General features: G+C 43.4%; 1 protein-coding gene across 3 annotated transcripts in view; it reads left to right on the top strand.

The window, feature by feature from the left end:
* Positions 1-16,821, top strand: part of SUFU (SUFU negative regulator of hedgehog signaling) — a 75,021-nt gene that overhangs the window by 12,121 nt on the left and 46,079 nt on the right. For all 3 annotated transcript variants that reach the window (XR_011024451.1, XM_068257560.1, XM_068257559.1), the window contains exon 2: positions 3,758-3,892. Coding sequence is in view for 2 of the 3 variants with exons in the window: in XM_068257560.1 (XP_068113661.1) it covers positions 3,758-3,892 (135 nt within the window). In the remaining variant the exon portion in view is untranslated. The remainder of the gene's footprint in view (positions 1-3,757; positions 3,893-16,821) is intronic.

Genomic DNA, 16,821 nt, shown 5'->3' with positions numbered 1-16,821 from the left:
AAATGGATCACGGACTCCACAGCGGCAAAATGGAGGGCAGTGTTCTCCCCAGAATTGTTCTCCATCCAGGTGGCATGAACAAGTAGCCGAGTGGGGTGCGAAGGGGGAACACAAGGCCAGTGCAAAAATTAGCTGGGTGGAATACTCGGCTAATAGCTCCTGAGGAGAACACTGGAGGGGACTGAACCAACACGGAGGGAGGTAACAGACTACAGGGGATGTACAAAGTATAATTCCTTTAGTTTAAAGTAAACCTGAGACATTACAAATTGTACCTGAACTGAAAGAGAACCCGAGGTGGGTTTGAAGAATATTATCTGCATACAGAGGCTAGATCTGCCTATACAGCCCAGCCTCTGTTGCTATCCCAAACCCCCCTAAGGTCCCCCTGCACTCTGCAATCCCTCATAAATCACAGCCACACTGCTGACAAACAGCTTGTCAGAGCTGGCTGTGTTTATCTCTATAGTGTCAGTCTGCTGCTCTCCCCGCCTCCTGCAGAACTCCAGTCCCCGCCTGCATCCCTTCCCTCCCTGCTGTTTGGAGGGAAGGGATGGGGCAGGGACCGGAGCTATGCAGGAGGCGGCGGAGCAGCCGAGACTGACACTACAGATGTAAACACAGCCTCACAGCACGGCTGTGATTTATGGGGGATTGCAGAGTGCAGGGGGACCTTAGTGGGGTTTGGGATAGCAACACAGGCTGGGCTGTATAGGCAGATCCAGCCTCTGTATGCAGATAACATTCTTTAAACACACCTCGGGTTCTCTTTAAAGAGAACCCGAGGTGTGTTTTAAGAATGTTATCTGCATACAGAGGCTGGATCTGCCTATACAGCCCAGCCTCTGTTGCTATCCCAAACCCCACTAAGGTCCCTCTGCACTCTGCAATCCCTCATAAATCACAGCCATGCTGTGAGGCTGTGTTTACATCTGTAGTGTCAGTCTCAGCTGCTCCCCCGCCTCCTGCATAGCTCCGGTCCCTGCCCCCGTCCCTTCCCTCCTATCAGCAGGGAGGGAAGGGATGCAGGTGGGGACTGAAGTTCTGCAGGAGGCGGGGATAGCAGCAGACTGACACTATAGAGATAAACACAGCCAGCTCTGACAAGCTGTTTGTCAGCAGCGTGGCTGTGATTTATGGAGGGATTGCAGAGTGCAGGGGGACCTTAGGAGGGTTGAGGATAGCAACAGAGGCTGGGCTGTATAGGCAGATCCAGCCTCTGTATGCAGATAATATTCTTCAAACCCACCTCGGGTTCTCTTAATATGACAGGAGATAAATGGTTACATGCATATAGTAACAAGTTTAGTTAGCTCTTGCCTTATCTCTCTTTAGGTACATATGTGATTTTTGTACCCGAGCTTCGGCTCGGATACACGTTAAGGAGCTTTGGCTATCCAGCGATTAGGATTTGTCCAGTCCTGCTAAAAAGCAAGAAAGCAAGAAGATGCTAAGATTTTAAATTAGTATCTTGGCAGAATGTGTCATTTTATTCTGATAACTTGTTTTGATGTAATGTAGACTAATGCCTGAGACTGGTTGTCTGGGTGTGGCTTCCCACGCACCCACTGGGACACTTAAAGTGTACCTGTCGGGCATAAAATAAAAAATCTATTCTTTATTTTTATCTTGTAAACAAGTAATAAAGATGCTAATAAGAAATAAAGATGCTAACCAGGCAATCCAAAAGTTAAAAATCAATATTACTTTTCTTGTTGATAAATGATTATTCCCCAGTTTCCCTGACTATTATTTGGTCAAAGGAAGTTGCAGGGCATGCTGGGTTGTCTTCTTTTGCATCTTTACTTTCCTCTTAGACTTAACTAATGAAGCCTAATTGGCTGAAGCCTCTTTCCCTCCTGTTTTCCCCTCCCACACCTGTGTTCCTCTCTGACCAATATTTCTCATGTTGAGACTAGGGTTGCCGCGTTATACAGGCATGACTGTATACCGCGGTTTGATTGTGGATGGTAATCATACCATGCGGGGGCACGAACAGCGGCGGGGTGAAAGAAATGCTCACTTGCCGGCAGGTCCTGTGCATGTGTACTACCTACTTCCTCCTTCCTGTTCTTGTGTACTATCTCCCTGAAACAGCTGTTACAAGGAGATTGAACGCAATGGCAGGAAGAAGAAAAAAGTGCACACGCAAACAGAATTCCTCCCCCGGCTCTCTATACTGGCTGCACCTATCCTGGCTGCAGCTATCCCTGGCTACCTATGCTGCAACCACCTCTTACTGACTACACCTATCCCTGGCTAACTATGCTACAGCCACCTGTTACTGACTACACCTATCCCTGGCTACCTATACTGCGGCCACCTATTACTGGCTGCCCCTATTCCAAGCTACTTATACTGGGGGCACCCATACCTAACTAGCTATACTGGAAGCTCCTATACCTGGCTACAATACAGGGGTGTGCTGGAGTGGAGATCTGTAAAAAGAGCCCGAGATTTGAGCGCAGCCAGTGCCACCATAGGCCGTAATAGGAATTACGGCTATAGCGACTCTCAGTGAGTAATTTGGGCGCCGGCAAAAGACAGAGCACAAATTACTATAAAAACACTGTAATTCGTCCGCCAGCAATAGCTGGGAGCCGAAGTACATCTTTCACCACTATCCATGGTAACCTGGATGGGGAATAGTATTTAACGCCACCAGGACTTTTGTAGGAGCAGGGTGAACAGCTTTACCCTGCGCCCAAATCTCCAGGCTTCTTAAGCATATGTATTCCGAGGGATTGGGGGCACATCTGGCTACCATACCGGGGGGGGGGGGGCACATTATTTAACGTAAGATGGCTGGGTCCAAATAATTGTGTAATACCGTGATACCGTCATACCGTGGTATATATTTTTTAGACGGTTATCATACCGTGGAATTTCATACCGTTGCAACTCTAGCTGAGACAATGCACTTTCTATTGCAGAGCTGGGTGGGAGTGCCTGAAAACTGGGGGGAGAGCGGGCAATGCATACACAATTAGGCAGAGGAGAGTAAGGGAGAAAATGACATCAGGATTGGCTTCAAGATAGACACAGTTAGAATGGAACATCCTAAGGATTTTCTCTATTTTACTGTAGAAAAATAAGTAAAATGAAAATATGGACAGTACACAATACATATGTTATATAAGTAGAGCAAATATTTATCTACTTATATATTTTTTTTTTCTGATTAGTATGGTTGACAGCTCCTCTTGGGAGAACACACACATCCAATTTACCACCTCCGTGTAGTATGAGCATCAACAGATTTTGAATACTATGAACATATTGTGTAAATAAACGCTCATACTACATGAAAAAGTGAAAATTAGTCAGTGGCCAATCAAAATTGGAGGTTTGTACCAGGATTTACCGTCTCCATTCCTGAAACAGGACAATAGTAGCAACCTGACCCCTCATAATGGAAGACAATACCAAACCCTCTACCACTGAGAAGGACAAAAAAAACCAACATCCATTCTAATATGGCACTTTGCTACATCTAAAAATTTGAGCAATATGGAATTTAAAAAAAAATGCACAAAAATTATTATTTTTGTTATACATTACACATACCAGTCCTTTCCCTTAGGGTGTCTGTAAAATGTAGAGCATTCACTAGCAGTTTTCAAGAGTGAAATCCAATTCATGTCAGCAATGTGTAACTAAAATGAAACCTCAGTTATGGGAGGGAGTGACCTGCAAAGATTACTGGAGGGATTTTTTTGTTTTCTGCAGACTTAACGGTATTTTCTTTCCCTTTTAGGTTGGGTGGACCAGACCCCTTAGACTATGTGAGCATGTACAGGAATCTTGGCAGTCCCTCACTTGGTGTTCCTGAGCACTGGCATTACGTCAGCTTTGGACTGAGTGATTTGTATGGAGACAACAGAGTACACGAGTAAGTGCGTAATAAGTTTGACATTGTCTTCATAAGTATACGGATTACAGGATGCCTCATTGTATACATATTGCAAACACCCTAGAATGATGGGTTGGAGACTGTTATGTTGATCAGGAATGTTGGCACACCTAGAAACCAGGGTAGAAATCTGCAGAATTTAGTGTTTGATTAATAAACTCCCACCAGCTAACAGAGTGAACCTGCTGTACTGCGTTTAATGAGACTGCAGAAACTTTTAGTTAAAGGGAACCTGAAATGAGGTCTCAAACCAACTAGCAGCCTTTACTAAGCGCTAGTGATTTTAAAAGCTTTTGGTAATGCAATGCTATGGGGTATAAAATCACATTCCTCTAGTCACTGTACTGCTAGTGGGTTCCAGGCCTGAAAGGCATTTAGAGGGTGCCTTCTTCATTCCCTTATAAACAATACCAGCTGCCTGACTTCTTTGCTGATGATCAGACTCTAAGGGCTCAAACCCACTAGCAGCCTTTTCTAAGTGCTAGTTATTTGAAAAAGCTCTTGCTAATGCACTGCTATGGGGGATTTTTAAAAAAAAATCACATCGCTCAAGTGGTATTACATCCATAGCATTACATTAGCAAGAGCTTTTTGAAATCACACAGCGATCAGAAAAGCGCTCCTAGTGGGTTCCAGGCCTAATAAGTCACTGATTAAGAATGAGCATGCAAATCAGATCCTTTGGCCCTCTGGCTGCATGCTTGTTGCAGGTGACTCTAAAACCACTAAACTCAAAGGCTTAGCATAACAAGCAACTGGCATTGTTTATACGGGATTGAAGATGGCAGCCTCTATTCCTCTCACTTCAGGTTCCCTTTAAAGTGTACCTGTAGGAAAAAAATATGGCCAACCTTGGATAATTACCACAGTAGAGGGAAGCCTTTGTATTGTTCAGAGGCTTCCCCATCTTCCTTGCCCCCGCCGATGAAGCTCTGGGACCCTCCAAACATATTTGACAAGGGCTTGTAGCCACACTCCCATCTGTGACTGAGTGCAGCTGTACTGCACTGGCTCAATGAAGTCCTGTACTGTAACACAGAGCGACTCGTGCACAGCTTTTTCCTCCATGCACAAGCAGCTACGTGCTACTGAGCAAGCCATCATTACTGCAACCCAGTGCTGCCGCCCCTATATGGACGGGAGTGTAGCTGTGAAGGAGAGGAAGCCACTGGGGAACATTGGTGGGATGCAGGTGGATTGAACTAGCCTCTGGAACCATTGAGAGCAGAGCTGTCCAACTCCAGTTCTTGTGGTCATATCCATGCTAGTGTTTAGGTTGGGCAGAGATATTGAGAAATGTGTTCTACTTGATGAGCCTCACCATTCCTCATTCAAATCCATCAATTAATTTGAGCTGTGCCAAAAAATGTGAGAAGACCTTGGCCCTCAATGACTGGAGTTGGAACATCCCTAATCTGGAGGCTTCCCTCTACTGAGGTAAGTATCTAACCCCTGGGATGGGCAAAACTTCCTCAAGAATATGGCCCGCTGCTACTCTCCCCCTCCCTCCTTCCAGACTTCCAGTGGCCATTCGCTTGTAACTCACCCAATCGCTCATTCCAGTGGTGATCGCCATGGCAACGGCGGCATCATGTGACACGCTGTAACGTAATGACTGTGTCACATGATGCCATTGTTGCCATGGCAATTGCCGCTGGATAGAGTGATTTGGGTGAGTTACTTCTTGTACAGGTGGTGCACATCTTTATAGAAGAACGGTGGGAGGGAAAAGGAAAGAGGGGAATGCAGCCCTCTGTCAGCGGGCCTCCTTCACAGCGATTCAGACCGCAAGCCGTAGTTTTCCCACCCCTGATCTAACCCTTGCTTTTTATTTCTTACAGGTGTAATTTAACGTTGCACCTCTCATGTTTTAAAGTATCGAACCACTTGCCCTGCAGTGGACAAAGTCATACAAACTACTTCTCAGAATTGCTTACTTGTATAATATTCAAGGAAATTATTGTTGCTAACTGGTCATCTCTCATGAGAGCCCTGCATGATGGGACTTTTTAAAATGGGTTACCGGATAAGTAAATTTGATAAGTATTTCAATGAAAACACAAAAAAATTGTTTTGCGTGAAAAATGGGGAGGGAATCGCCCAACCAGCCATATGAATCATACTACAGTTTATTGAGCATGCAGTGAACACTTTACCATAATTCACTTTTTGCCAGAATGGATAAGCGAAAATTCCTGAACATTGATGTGAAAGATTTATATCAAATTATAGGAAGTGGTAAGCTGCAATCATTGCTGCTACTAAAGGCGATGAAACCTGTTATTAAAGCCAATTCAAACTCTGGCAGCACAAGCGTTGCCAAGGCCAGGTAATTGCAGGGCTAACAGAGAGACAGTTTTCACCTGCAGATGTACTTGTCAAAAGATGTGAAGAATAATAGCTCTTTCCTGCAGTAGCTGGCTAAACTGTGTGCACAGATATCCAATACCGCCACGTCAATTTACATTTCCATCCAAGAAGCCAGGCTTAAAATGCTCCTGTATTTATACTCAGGAGTACAAAGTTCTTAAAGTGGGATCCTGATTAATAATGCAGTATGTGCTTTCATTACAGGTTTTAGCACCATTTTACAATACTGACATGTCACTTCTAGTATGAATAGTATAAGCTATTATTCTGTGTTTATACAGTTTGTAAACTAACTACTGTGTGTATTGATTTTGAAAAATGTCATTCTGCGATGTCTGCAACCTTTTTCTTGTTTTTTTGCACTTGTTAAACTTGTGCAGATCTTATCATTCAGCATACAATGAGCACCAAGTGTTGGACTAGTAATGAGAAATTTCAGAAGCTAGCTACACTTGCTAGATGGACTCAGCTGAGACAGCGATTAAAGAGGAGCTGTCAGCCATACTATCTCAGAGAAAAACACATATATAAGTAGATAAATACTTGCTCTACTTACATAACATATGTTAATTACAACAAAGAGAAAATCTGTGCATCAACCAAGTGAACCTGACAAATCTGGCTTTGCAAATTTGGCCTATTGGCTAATCACGAGACATTGCTCATGCAAATATGCATTTGCTTTTGCATGCCTAAATATGCAGGGTCAAAAACCAAAACCGCGAAACAATCGCCCTGCGGGAATTAGTTCATGCTACATAGCACTATCCAGGGGCGCCACGAGGAGGCTTCCCATTGCCCCCATACAACCGGAGGGCCGCGGGGGTCCCAGGCTCTCTCACTGCCTGGAACCCACACAGCGGCACCCCGGAGTATTGCACTGTCCACATTTTGATTTAGGGATTTCTACAGTAAAAAAAAAATGGAAAATCCCTCCTTAGGATTCTCCATTTTAACTGTCCATCTTGAAGGCAATCCTGATGTCATTTCCTCCCTTACTCTACTCTGCCTGATTGTGTATGCATTGCCCGCCCTCCGCCTAGTCTTCAGGCACTCCCACCCAGCTCTGCAATAGAATGTGCATTGTCTCAGCATGAGATATTGGCCAATTGGAGAGGAACAGATGTGTGTGTGTGTGTGTGTTGGGGGGGGGGGGGGGGGTAAAACCAGGACAGAGGCTTCAGCCAATCAGGCTGCATTAGTTAAGTCTGAGGGGGAAGTAAAGAAGCAAAAAAGGACAGCCCAGCATGCCCTGCAACTTCCTTTGTGCGGCAATGTACATCAACATGCAATATACGTCAATGACTTTTTCCTGGTTTCTGAGGGAAAAGTAGGTACCTTGGCTTATACACGGGTTGGCTTTATATATGAGTATATACAGTACTCCTCTGAAGAATTATTAGCTTCAAGTCTTTAATTTGTCTCTGTGAAGTCCTATTCTGTGGGTTTTCCCACTTACTGACCGAATAACGTGTCATTATGCTTCAGAGGAGAACATACAAAAAATTTCATAAAACAAAGTATTTGAGTACACTTTACAGCACTGCTGGTAATAAGTACAGCACAGCCTTTTGTGCTGTGCCCCCTGCTGTATGTTCTTAGCAGTCTAGTACAAGGCAAGGAAGAAATAATAGTGTTGGTTTCAGCAGAGCAGTGCAGAGGCAATCACCTGTTTACACAGGCTGGTCTGACAGTCTTCAGCTGCCACTCTGTATAATAAACAGTCCATGTAAATGAGAACATGTTGAAAGCACAGTATATAATACCGCGTCCCAGACGTGTTTTTAATGTGTGGTCCCAGCGCAGGTGTATTTGGGTGTTTGGATGATAAAGTTCAGAGTCTTATAGCCAGTGTTATATGTACCCCAAGGGGTGTTTCTGCTGTTAACAGACCTGGCAAAATACATTTGTAAACACTGTCAAATCCTGGTGTGTTTTTGAACATGGTGCTGTGTTCAGCATGACCTCTTAAAATGGCACAGTTGCTTATTCTATGCACAACTGTGTGAGCTGGCAGATTAATCTTTAAGCAATGCACAGTTATGACGGGATAGGATAAAGAGGTATTTTCATCCAAGAAATTGATCTCTCTCTTCCGAGATCAGGAAGTAAACTTTTTTGTTTTTTCACCCTGGGAGGCAGACTGGGCCATGGGGTTGCGTTGTACATTTGTTTCACTAAAACAATGAGCTTAATGCATACACTGCATGTTGTTTTTAATTAGCTGTGTCTGTCATATCTTTCTGGTTGGTTATGTTTAATAATTCCATAAGGTCCATTTCCACTGCATGTGAATTGGTGTGCATTTTCTGCACACAGATTCGCATAGTAATATATTTCAATGGGCCTGTTGCCACTGTATCTGGACAGCAGTGCTACAGTTTTTAGGATGTGGTTTCGTGTGCATTTTTCACATTAGCGGTTTTGCGTGTTCTTGCATGCATTTGTGTCAATAGAGATTGAAGAAGAAAAAATCAACAAGTAGGCATGTAAATTAGCATGCAAAAAAAGGGGCAAACGCATGCGAAATCATGTACGCGTGCGAATTCGCATCGAGAAAATAGCATGTGAATTTGCATGCTTGTAGTGGAAACTGCCCGACACCTACAGTATATGGATTTGGATTTTGGGACTGTATAGATTTATATGTACACAAAGCATAGGTTAGCAGTATGATGTGTAAGAAGTCATGCAGAGTCTTGGATCACGTACCCTTAAAAATTGGTCTAATTGACTAAAATGCTTTGTGTCTGTGGGTTTTTGCCACCAAAGCCAGTCTTATGTCTCAGGCTTAGGATAGAGTAGAAGGAGACTGGTCGTTAAAGGATACCCAAGGTGAACTGCTGTGTGTGGGATCTGAAGCTACATAGATGTTGGTGCATGTGTGCAGAGCCTTACCACACTTTCTGATGCCTCCTGAGACGCTCAGTTTTGCTGTGTATTACTCTGGTAGCTTCAGAGACTTTAGTAAGCCGCTGACCTTTGACCCAGGGGTACTTACCTGTGCATGCTCAAGTATGTCAGATGAACTGCCATATGCAATGGGTGCCAGGAACACAGGACAAAGGAGATCAAGGGCAGCAAGGGGTTGGATCTGACGCAGGTGAGTACCTCCTGGGCAGCGACTTACAAAAGTTGCGTCTGCTACCGGAGCATTTCACCATGAAACTGAGCCACTCAGGAGGCATCAGAAAGCATGGTGAGGCTCTGAACACCTGCCCTCTCTCTGTTCTCTCAAAGCCCACAAAGCAGTTCAGTCAGATTGCCACCCAGTGTGGCACAATGATCGATCCTTCTGATTGGAATCCGATCGGAGAGAGATTGATTCCTACTACACACTGCACATCAAATAAATCTGTTGAAAAACGATAAATCCGCAACATTGTATTGTTCAATGCAGTGCAACATTTTGTTTTGGACGATTGATCTATCGCTTCCCCACTCCCCCCCCCCCCCCCCCCCCCCAGATTAGCTTGGAGGTAATAATAATTTTTTATTATTATTTTGGATTTATATAGTGCCATCTTTTGTGGTGCTGGTAGATCAACAAACTGTGTTACCCTGACCTACATGCCGTGCTCTGACTATTTAACGCCCTGGAATAACTTGCAGCAAGAAGTAATGAGTGGGAAAAAAGTAAGGTGTACAAACGGAATGGGGCTACCTCATATAAAATACAAGATTGTCACCCTGAAGATGCACAAAATGAATAGATCAGCTAAGTAAAGCCCAGAAACAGAGTTGCTGGTAATTATGTTTCCGGGAATGTGCAGAAGGCCTAAATAGATGAGTACAGATGTGTAAACGGCTCCTATGGTTTCCAGCAAGTTTAGCTGGAATTAGTTTGGGTGTCGTTTATTTTTATTTATATACTGAAGTGTCTCTGTGAAGTCCCGTTCTTTTTAAGTTTTTTCATTTCCTGCCTGTAGATGTGGGAAAGGAAAATCATAATGCAGAGGAGAGCATACAAAAATGTTATTTAAAAAAGACATCCAGGGTCTGTTACACTTTAAAAACAACACTAATTTACAGAATGCCATTTTTAACTGTTCCAGGGAAGCCTTTCCATTGTACTGTGCATGGTTCCTCTCCTGCACACTGGAGCAGGGTTATTCGTGTGTTATTTCATCAATAAATGAATTCTTTATCTTGGTAAGAGTTCAGAGTGGGGGAAGCCGGTGCTGGGGTTCCACTGGCTGCCTCTGTGCTGGAGGTAGACCTCCCCTGAAGAAATAGCTAACATATGGAAACCTTTTCCTACAGTGTATTTGGTTTCAGATTGTGATTTGTTTGAGCTAGTTAACACCATCAATAACACAGAAACACGGAGGCCACCAACAGAGCAGGCTGGCTTATGCACAGCAACAGCTCTAATCTCAAAGGATAACAGCCTCTCCATTTATGCAGCTAACACTTTTTGCTTGCTGTGTTCAGCAGTGGTAGGATATGGTAATTCCTATCCCTGAGCCTGTGCATTGCTGGGTTTGCAGACACAAGCTAGCGCTTATATTTGCTGCTTCATTGTGAATATAGAAGTAGGCTTGCATGGTGGTCAGCTTTATCCATTAACAGAAACCTGGTGATGTGTGTAAAAACAGAGTTAAATAGTTAACTGTTATAACAGTTTCCACTTTGAGCCAGTCTTTTCCTGAACCACAATATTTTTCATTCTGTCATAGCATGAATTTGGTTACAAATTGTGGCTCTGCCTTATTAAGGCCTAAACTGCACACTGATTGGGCAGCTCAGCATCCCATCGTCTGCCCACAACTGCCATTTGGGTGCAACTAAAATGCATCCTAATAGCATTTATGACATCACGAGTATTAGCGCTGGCATTACTTTTTTTTTTTTTTTTTTCCTGTAGTTTTTCCTGGTTTCTAATAACTAGGAACTGCCATTCTCCCCCTCCCCTTTGTCTGCCTTTATTTATCCAGTGAAGGGCCGGAATGTAATAGTGTGACTTCTCTAAACCATTTGAAGTAGTGTCCTATGTCCACACCCCTTTGCTCATGAAAGCTTTTGCTTGCTCAATGCTACTGCGAATTACAGCAGTCCTCAGCTGGCTGCTCTTACTGCAAATGGCAGGCCGCGGACGTAGAGCATTAAAAGTCTCTAACAAACGTTAAAATGTAAAAAGAGGTAGAATCGAAAAACATTTTTAGTGATGAGTCACATTGTTGGCATGCATTTTTAGTGTGCTATTGAGATGCCCTGGGTGCTAAAAATGGAGCTTGGTTCACTTTGAATGGTCATCTGTTTTATAAATATTCACTTTCACCTCTGGAATAGATGCAGTTTAATTGAGGGCAGTGTTGTCAGAAAGGAGTTTGAGAGTGTCATAAGTTTTAAGCTATAGTTTTACCTTTCATAAAACCGAAAGGTATTTTGTGATAATTCAGCTTAAAGTGAGCAACTGTAGTTTCCCATGATTCATGATAACCGAATATGCAAATCATCTCCCTATGCCCCTGAAAGCCAGGCCCACATCCAGAACTGCTGGTGTATAGTGAGCCTGTAGCTTAATTTTTTTATTTTTTTTATTTTTTTTTTACAGAGCTACAGCAATCCAACATGCGGACAGCCTGCCTTGGACCTTCTGGTCCTCATCAGTGCATGGCATGGATTGAAATGACTCCGTAAGCGATCTGAGTTTTCTGTAGCAACAGTTTGAGTTCAAACACCTCGATCTGTTTCAGGTATATTTTTTTGGCTCATAGAGACATTTATCTGTCACCCAAGCCAGTTTTAAAGATAGCGTTTGTATGTTTAGGGTTTTTTATGTATACACACTTACAAGCAGAAGTGAGGTCACACTCTGGCTTCACTGTCACCCAGGAGGAACATACAGAAAAGAAACCTATTTACTATGGTGCCAGGCTTCAATGAATAGATCAATTAAATATATTTGTATACAGTACTGTGTTATGTCCTTGTGTAGAGCAAGGATGGCCAAAACTATCTCTCTATCTATCTATCTATCTATCTATCTATCTATCTATCTATCTATCTATCTATCTATCTATCTATCTATATATATATATATATATATATATATATATATATATATATCTAATCTCTAATCATAGAAATGTGCAACAAGTCAAGTCAAAAATGGACAAGGGCCCCTTAAAGTGACCTGAACTCTGGCACAAGACAGAAGGAAAACATAGAGAAATTCACCCTGTATGTACTTAGAGAGTTCATCCTGTCTAATTCCCCCTCATCTGACTAAGCACAAGTTGTAATTTGATCCCTCAGCTATGTCAGCTGACTGCCATGGCAGTGACCTAATTTGTAAACACAGGATGTTAACAATATGCCTGTTTCCAAAGAAAGCAGGGGGTAGGCAAATTGCAGATTTATTGCAGGATTTGTATCAGCTGTTTTTCTTTAAGGCTTATTATGCTGTTGCTTATCTTTTAGAGCAGAGAGGAAGTTCTGAGTGCAGGTCCGCTTTAATAGAAGAGTCTTCTTCCCTCGATTGTCAAAGAACAAGGAGAGAATAAGTAAATATTGTACACAAAATGTAGAATATGATATTGAATAGTGAAGTACCATCTAAACCCACATAGCTACCACAGGGTGTAAAGAGCTTAAGACATACAGTAGGTGCCAGTTGAAGTGTGCATGAAATAAAAGATGCAAGATTGGCCAGCACACCAGAAGTTCAGTGTACCCATTTATCAAAGCAAGTGTCATGTCCTTACACGCCCATACAGTTTTTTTTTTTCACCCTAAACTAAGTAGCACTCGCCAAATTACAGGAACGCCCCTTAACCCTTGCTGAGGTCTCCAAACTCATAGTAATTGCTCACCTATCAGATAGAGGCTTACTAATCACATACTCATGGCAGCAGGTAGTATGGTCTCTGTAACTCAAGAGGCACCAAACTGTAACTCCGCCCTCTTCCCAGGGTCAGGTGCAGGGCGGGCCAATGAAGAATGTCCGGGATCTGTGTCAAGAACGGGCCATTCCGAGCCGTGGCTAGAGTGCAGTATGGACCCACTTGTCTTCAGAAGTACTCAGCTTGGGGGTGATAAGAGTGCTTCCAAAGATGGCAAATACTCGGTAACGCGAGTACTTCCGGAGCTTTCTCTGGAACTCTCGAAGGCATATTCCACCAGTTGGTTGAATAGCTTTCACAGGTGTCAACAGTGGAATATCCATATGTGTGAATAACATAGTTTAAACTACTTTTGTTGTTTTTGCGCTAGGAAATGTAGTTTGAGCAATCCCGCTTGTTTGTGTGTACCGACTATTTGCTTGCATATGTATGGACTATCTTTCTGAGCCCAGCTGTACATGCTTCTGACTACAACTGACAATGCCAATACAAACTCATTAATTCACAACTACCACTTAATTGTCTGGGCAGTAATTGGGAACAAGGCTTTCTTAGCTGTAAGTGTCTGCATTGCATGTTTCCTTTTTTCTTCTTTTTTTTTTTTTTTGCTGAAGGGCGTAAGTGCTGACCACACACGTTGATTCTGTCCTAGTAGCCTGGGGGGGGGAATAATCTATATATGTTCAGCATAAACTGGACTGTCCTGCAGGCCTTTAATGCCGTCGTCGTTGCTGCCAAGGAAGAAGACGTTCTTTGTGCGAATGACCTCTGCTAGTCTTGGTTGAATTCAGAGCCATGTAATATTTGCACAATGTTTTAATATACAGAATGTTTAGTGCCCTATAGTGGGGGGAGGCAGATTACTTCGGAATCCAGAGGCTAGTAGATTTGAGTTGATACCCGAGAGGAGAATACCGTATATTGTTCTGTGCATGAGTTATTTTAGCTTATAGACTACCTGGCTCTTGTTAGTCCAGCATGGCTTTAGGCTTTATAAACCTGCATGGAGCTGAGCATTTAAAACCTGTGTGCAGGAGTAACTTATTTCATGTGTTATTATTTATATATCTCTGACATCTGCAGCGCTGGTCAGAGCACAAAGTCTTGTCACGTAACGCAGCATACAGGGTTTCCTCTGGGTACTCCGATTTTCCTCCCACATCTCAAAAACCTACAGATAAATTTATTGGCTTCCCCCTAATTTGGCCCTAGACCAGGCATGGGCAAACTTTGCCCTCCAGCTGTTAAGGAACTACAAATCCCACAATGCATTTGCCTTTGAGTCATGACTGTGGCTGTCAGACTCCTGCAATGCATTGTGGGACTTGTAGTTCCGTAACAGCTGGAGGACCGAGTTTGCCCATGCCTGCCCTAGACTATGGTAGTGATTAGATTGTGAGCTTCTCTGAGGGACAGTTAATTGTTAAGTTTATGCGATTTATAAAATGTGGTTCATTGGTCAGATTTTTGAAGTGTTACAATTAATCAGAACAATTGATCGCTATTCTTGAATTGAAAAGATATTTAAGAATTGTATGGTGTGAAGCCACCTTAAAGTGAACCTCCGGACTAAAAATCTACTCAGCAGAGCTTAAAAGGCTTGGTGTTTCTTTAACCGTTTCACAGCATCAGAACTTTTCTTACCAAAGCATAATTTTTAGCTGCATTTTTAGCTAAGCTCCACCCATCAAGGAAAACTGCCTGGGCTTTTTTCCCCCTGATGCTGTGCAAAGCATGATGGGATTTCCTATGTTGTTGTTCATGTTGCCTAACAACTGGGAGGGGTGATCAGCACACAGGACAGTTGGAACTGTGTCTCGTGCTCCCTGTCACCTCCTTTCAACCAAAAAGATGGCTGCCCTCATCAAATCACAAACATTTGCCTATTCTTTTAAAACAGGGTGGGTAAGAGATTATATTGCCTATCTATTTTAATTAACATAACTAACGTAACTTAATGACAGTATGTTTGTTTAGGCTGAACTTCCTCTTTAAGGTTGTAACACCACAGGTATTAGATGTGAGATGTGAGAAACACCTGTCCAGCGCTAACAAGTACCCGGCTAGAGCAGCTGGCAGGCAAGAAGTATATTGGAGGCTGCCATTTCTTTTTAAACAATACCAGTTGACTGGCAGCCCTGCTGGTCTGTTTGGCTGCAGTAGTGACTGAATCACACCAGAAACAAGCATGCAGCTAATCTAGTCAGATCTGACAATAATGTCAGAAACACCTGATCTGCTGCATGCTTGTTCAGGGTTTATGGCTAAAAGCATTAGAGGCAGAGGATCAGCAGGATAGTGAGGTAACGGGTATTGAAATAAATGTAGCAGCCTCCATATACCTCTCGCTTCAGGTTCGCTTTAAGTTAGCCATACACTGTACAATGTTTTGCCCAATTAGACGTTCAATGAAACAAAACTGTCTAATAGATTGTAAATTGAAATGTATTTAAAGTGTAAAGAATTGATACTTAGCTGGGGATTCCTCCAGCCCCATGGACACCATTGCCTTCCTCGCTATCCTCCACCACCGCTCCGGTCTCCCAGTATTAGTGCTCCGGTGGGGGTCCTCTGCGCATGCCCCTCCGTGTGCACACCTCAGTTACGCTCCCATTGGCGGGAGCATTCTGTGTCTGCGCAACACTACTTGCGCAGGTGCAGAACTCTCCTGGCTATGGCTCCGCGGCCGGGCCGTGCAAGCGCTGTGGACCCCGAATGGAGCGCTAATACCAGGTGAGATTACAGACGACCAGAGCGGTGAGGGAGGCAACGATGTCCATGAGGCTGGAGGAAGCCCCATGTAAGTATACATTCTTTACCACACTTAGGGCTGGTTCAGACGGACGTTTGCAGAGCGTTTACTGCCAGCGTTCGGGGCTTGGCGTTAAACGCTCCCATTCAAGTGAATGGGAGCGTTTTTACCAAGCTTTTACGCGCGTTTGCACAAACGCGGCATTCGGGTCCTGATTTTCACTGGCGTTCAAGGAGCCCCTGGAAGCTACATGTTGCTTCCAGGGGCGGTTAACCGCGACGGGTAATGTTCCCCTAGGGGAAGAAAAAACGCGACCGCATCCGAACGCAATGCGAACGCTGCTGAAAGCCTGAACGATCACAAACGCAATGCCAATGAACGCGACGCCTCCAAACGTCCGTCTGAACCAGCCCTTAATCTCAGGTTCAGAGTGTTTGACCCTAATTATGGTTGAAACACCAACCTGTGTTGTTTTTTGGTTGGTAGATTGTAATTGTGATTGATCATACGATTGAAAGTAAAATTGTATAGTGTATGGCTAGCTTTAGTCTACCTCCTGCCAGTTCAGTTTCATTGCTAAATGAAAAATGCTTCAAATCTTAAAGGACATACGAGGTGAAAATAAACGGATCAGAAAAACAATTGCATCTATCCTCCTCCTCCTAAAAATGACTTTTTAAGATATCCCACAGTTTTATTTTAAATTTGAATCTAGTTTTTTCTGTTTTTACTGTTTCATTGTCTCTGCTCAATGACACCTTCATTGAAGTATGCTAGAGCTCAAATCTATGAATTCTTGACCCTTTTTATATCTTTCCTGCTCTAAGAAGCCATTTACTAACAAGGTATTTTATAGCTGTAATTACTTAACAGTGAGGGTCATGCTATTGTATGACCCAGTCCGACCTGGTCCCGACCCGAATAGAAATGTAACTTGC

The sequence above is a fragment of the Hyperolius riggenbachi genome, chromosome 10 (genome assembly GCF_040937935.1).
Source record: "Hyperolius riggenbachi isolate aHypRig1 chromosome 10, aHypRig1.pri, whole genome shotgun sequence".
In the NCBI taxonomy this organism is placed as follows: domain Eukaryota; kingdom Metazoa; phylum Chordata; class Amphibia; order Anura; family Hyperoliidae; genus Hyperolius; species Hyperolius riggenbachi.
The sequence above is the reverse complement of the archived record's forward strand: the minus strand, read 5'-3'. Positions and strand labels throughout refer to the sequence as shown.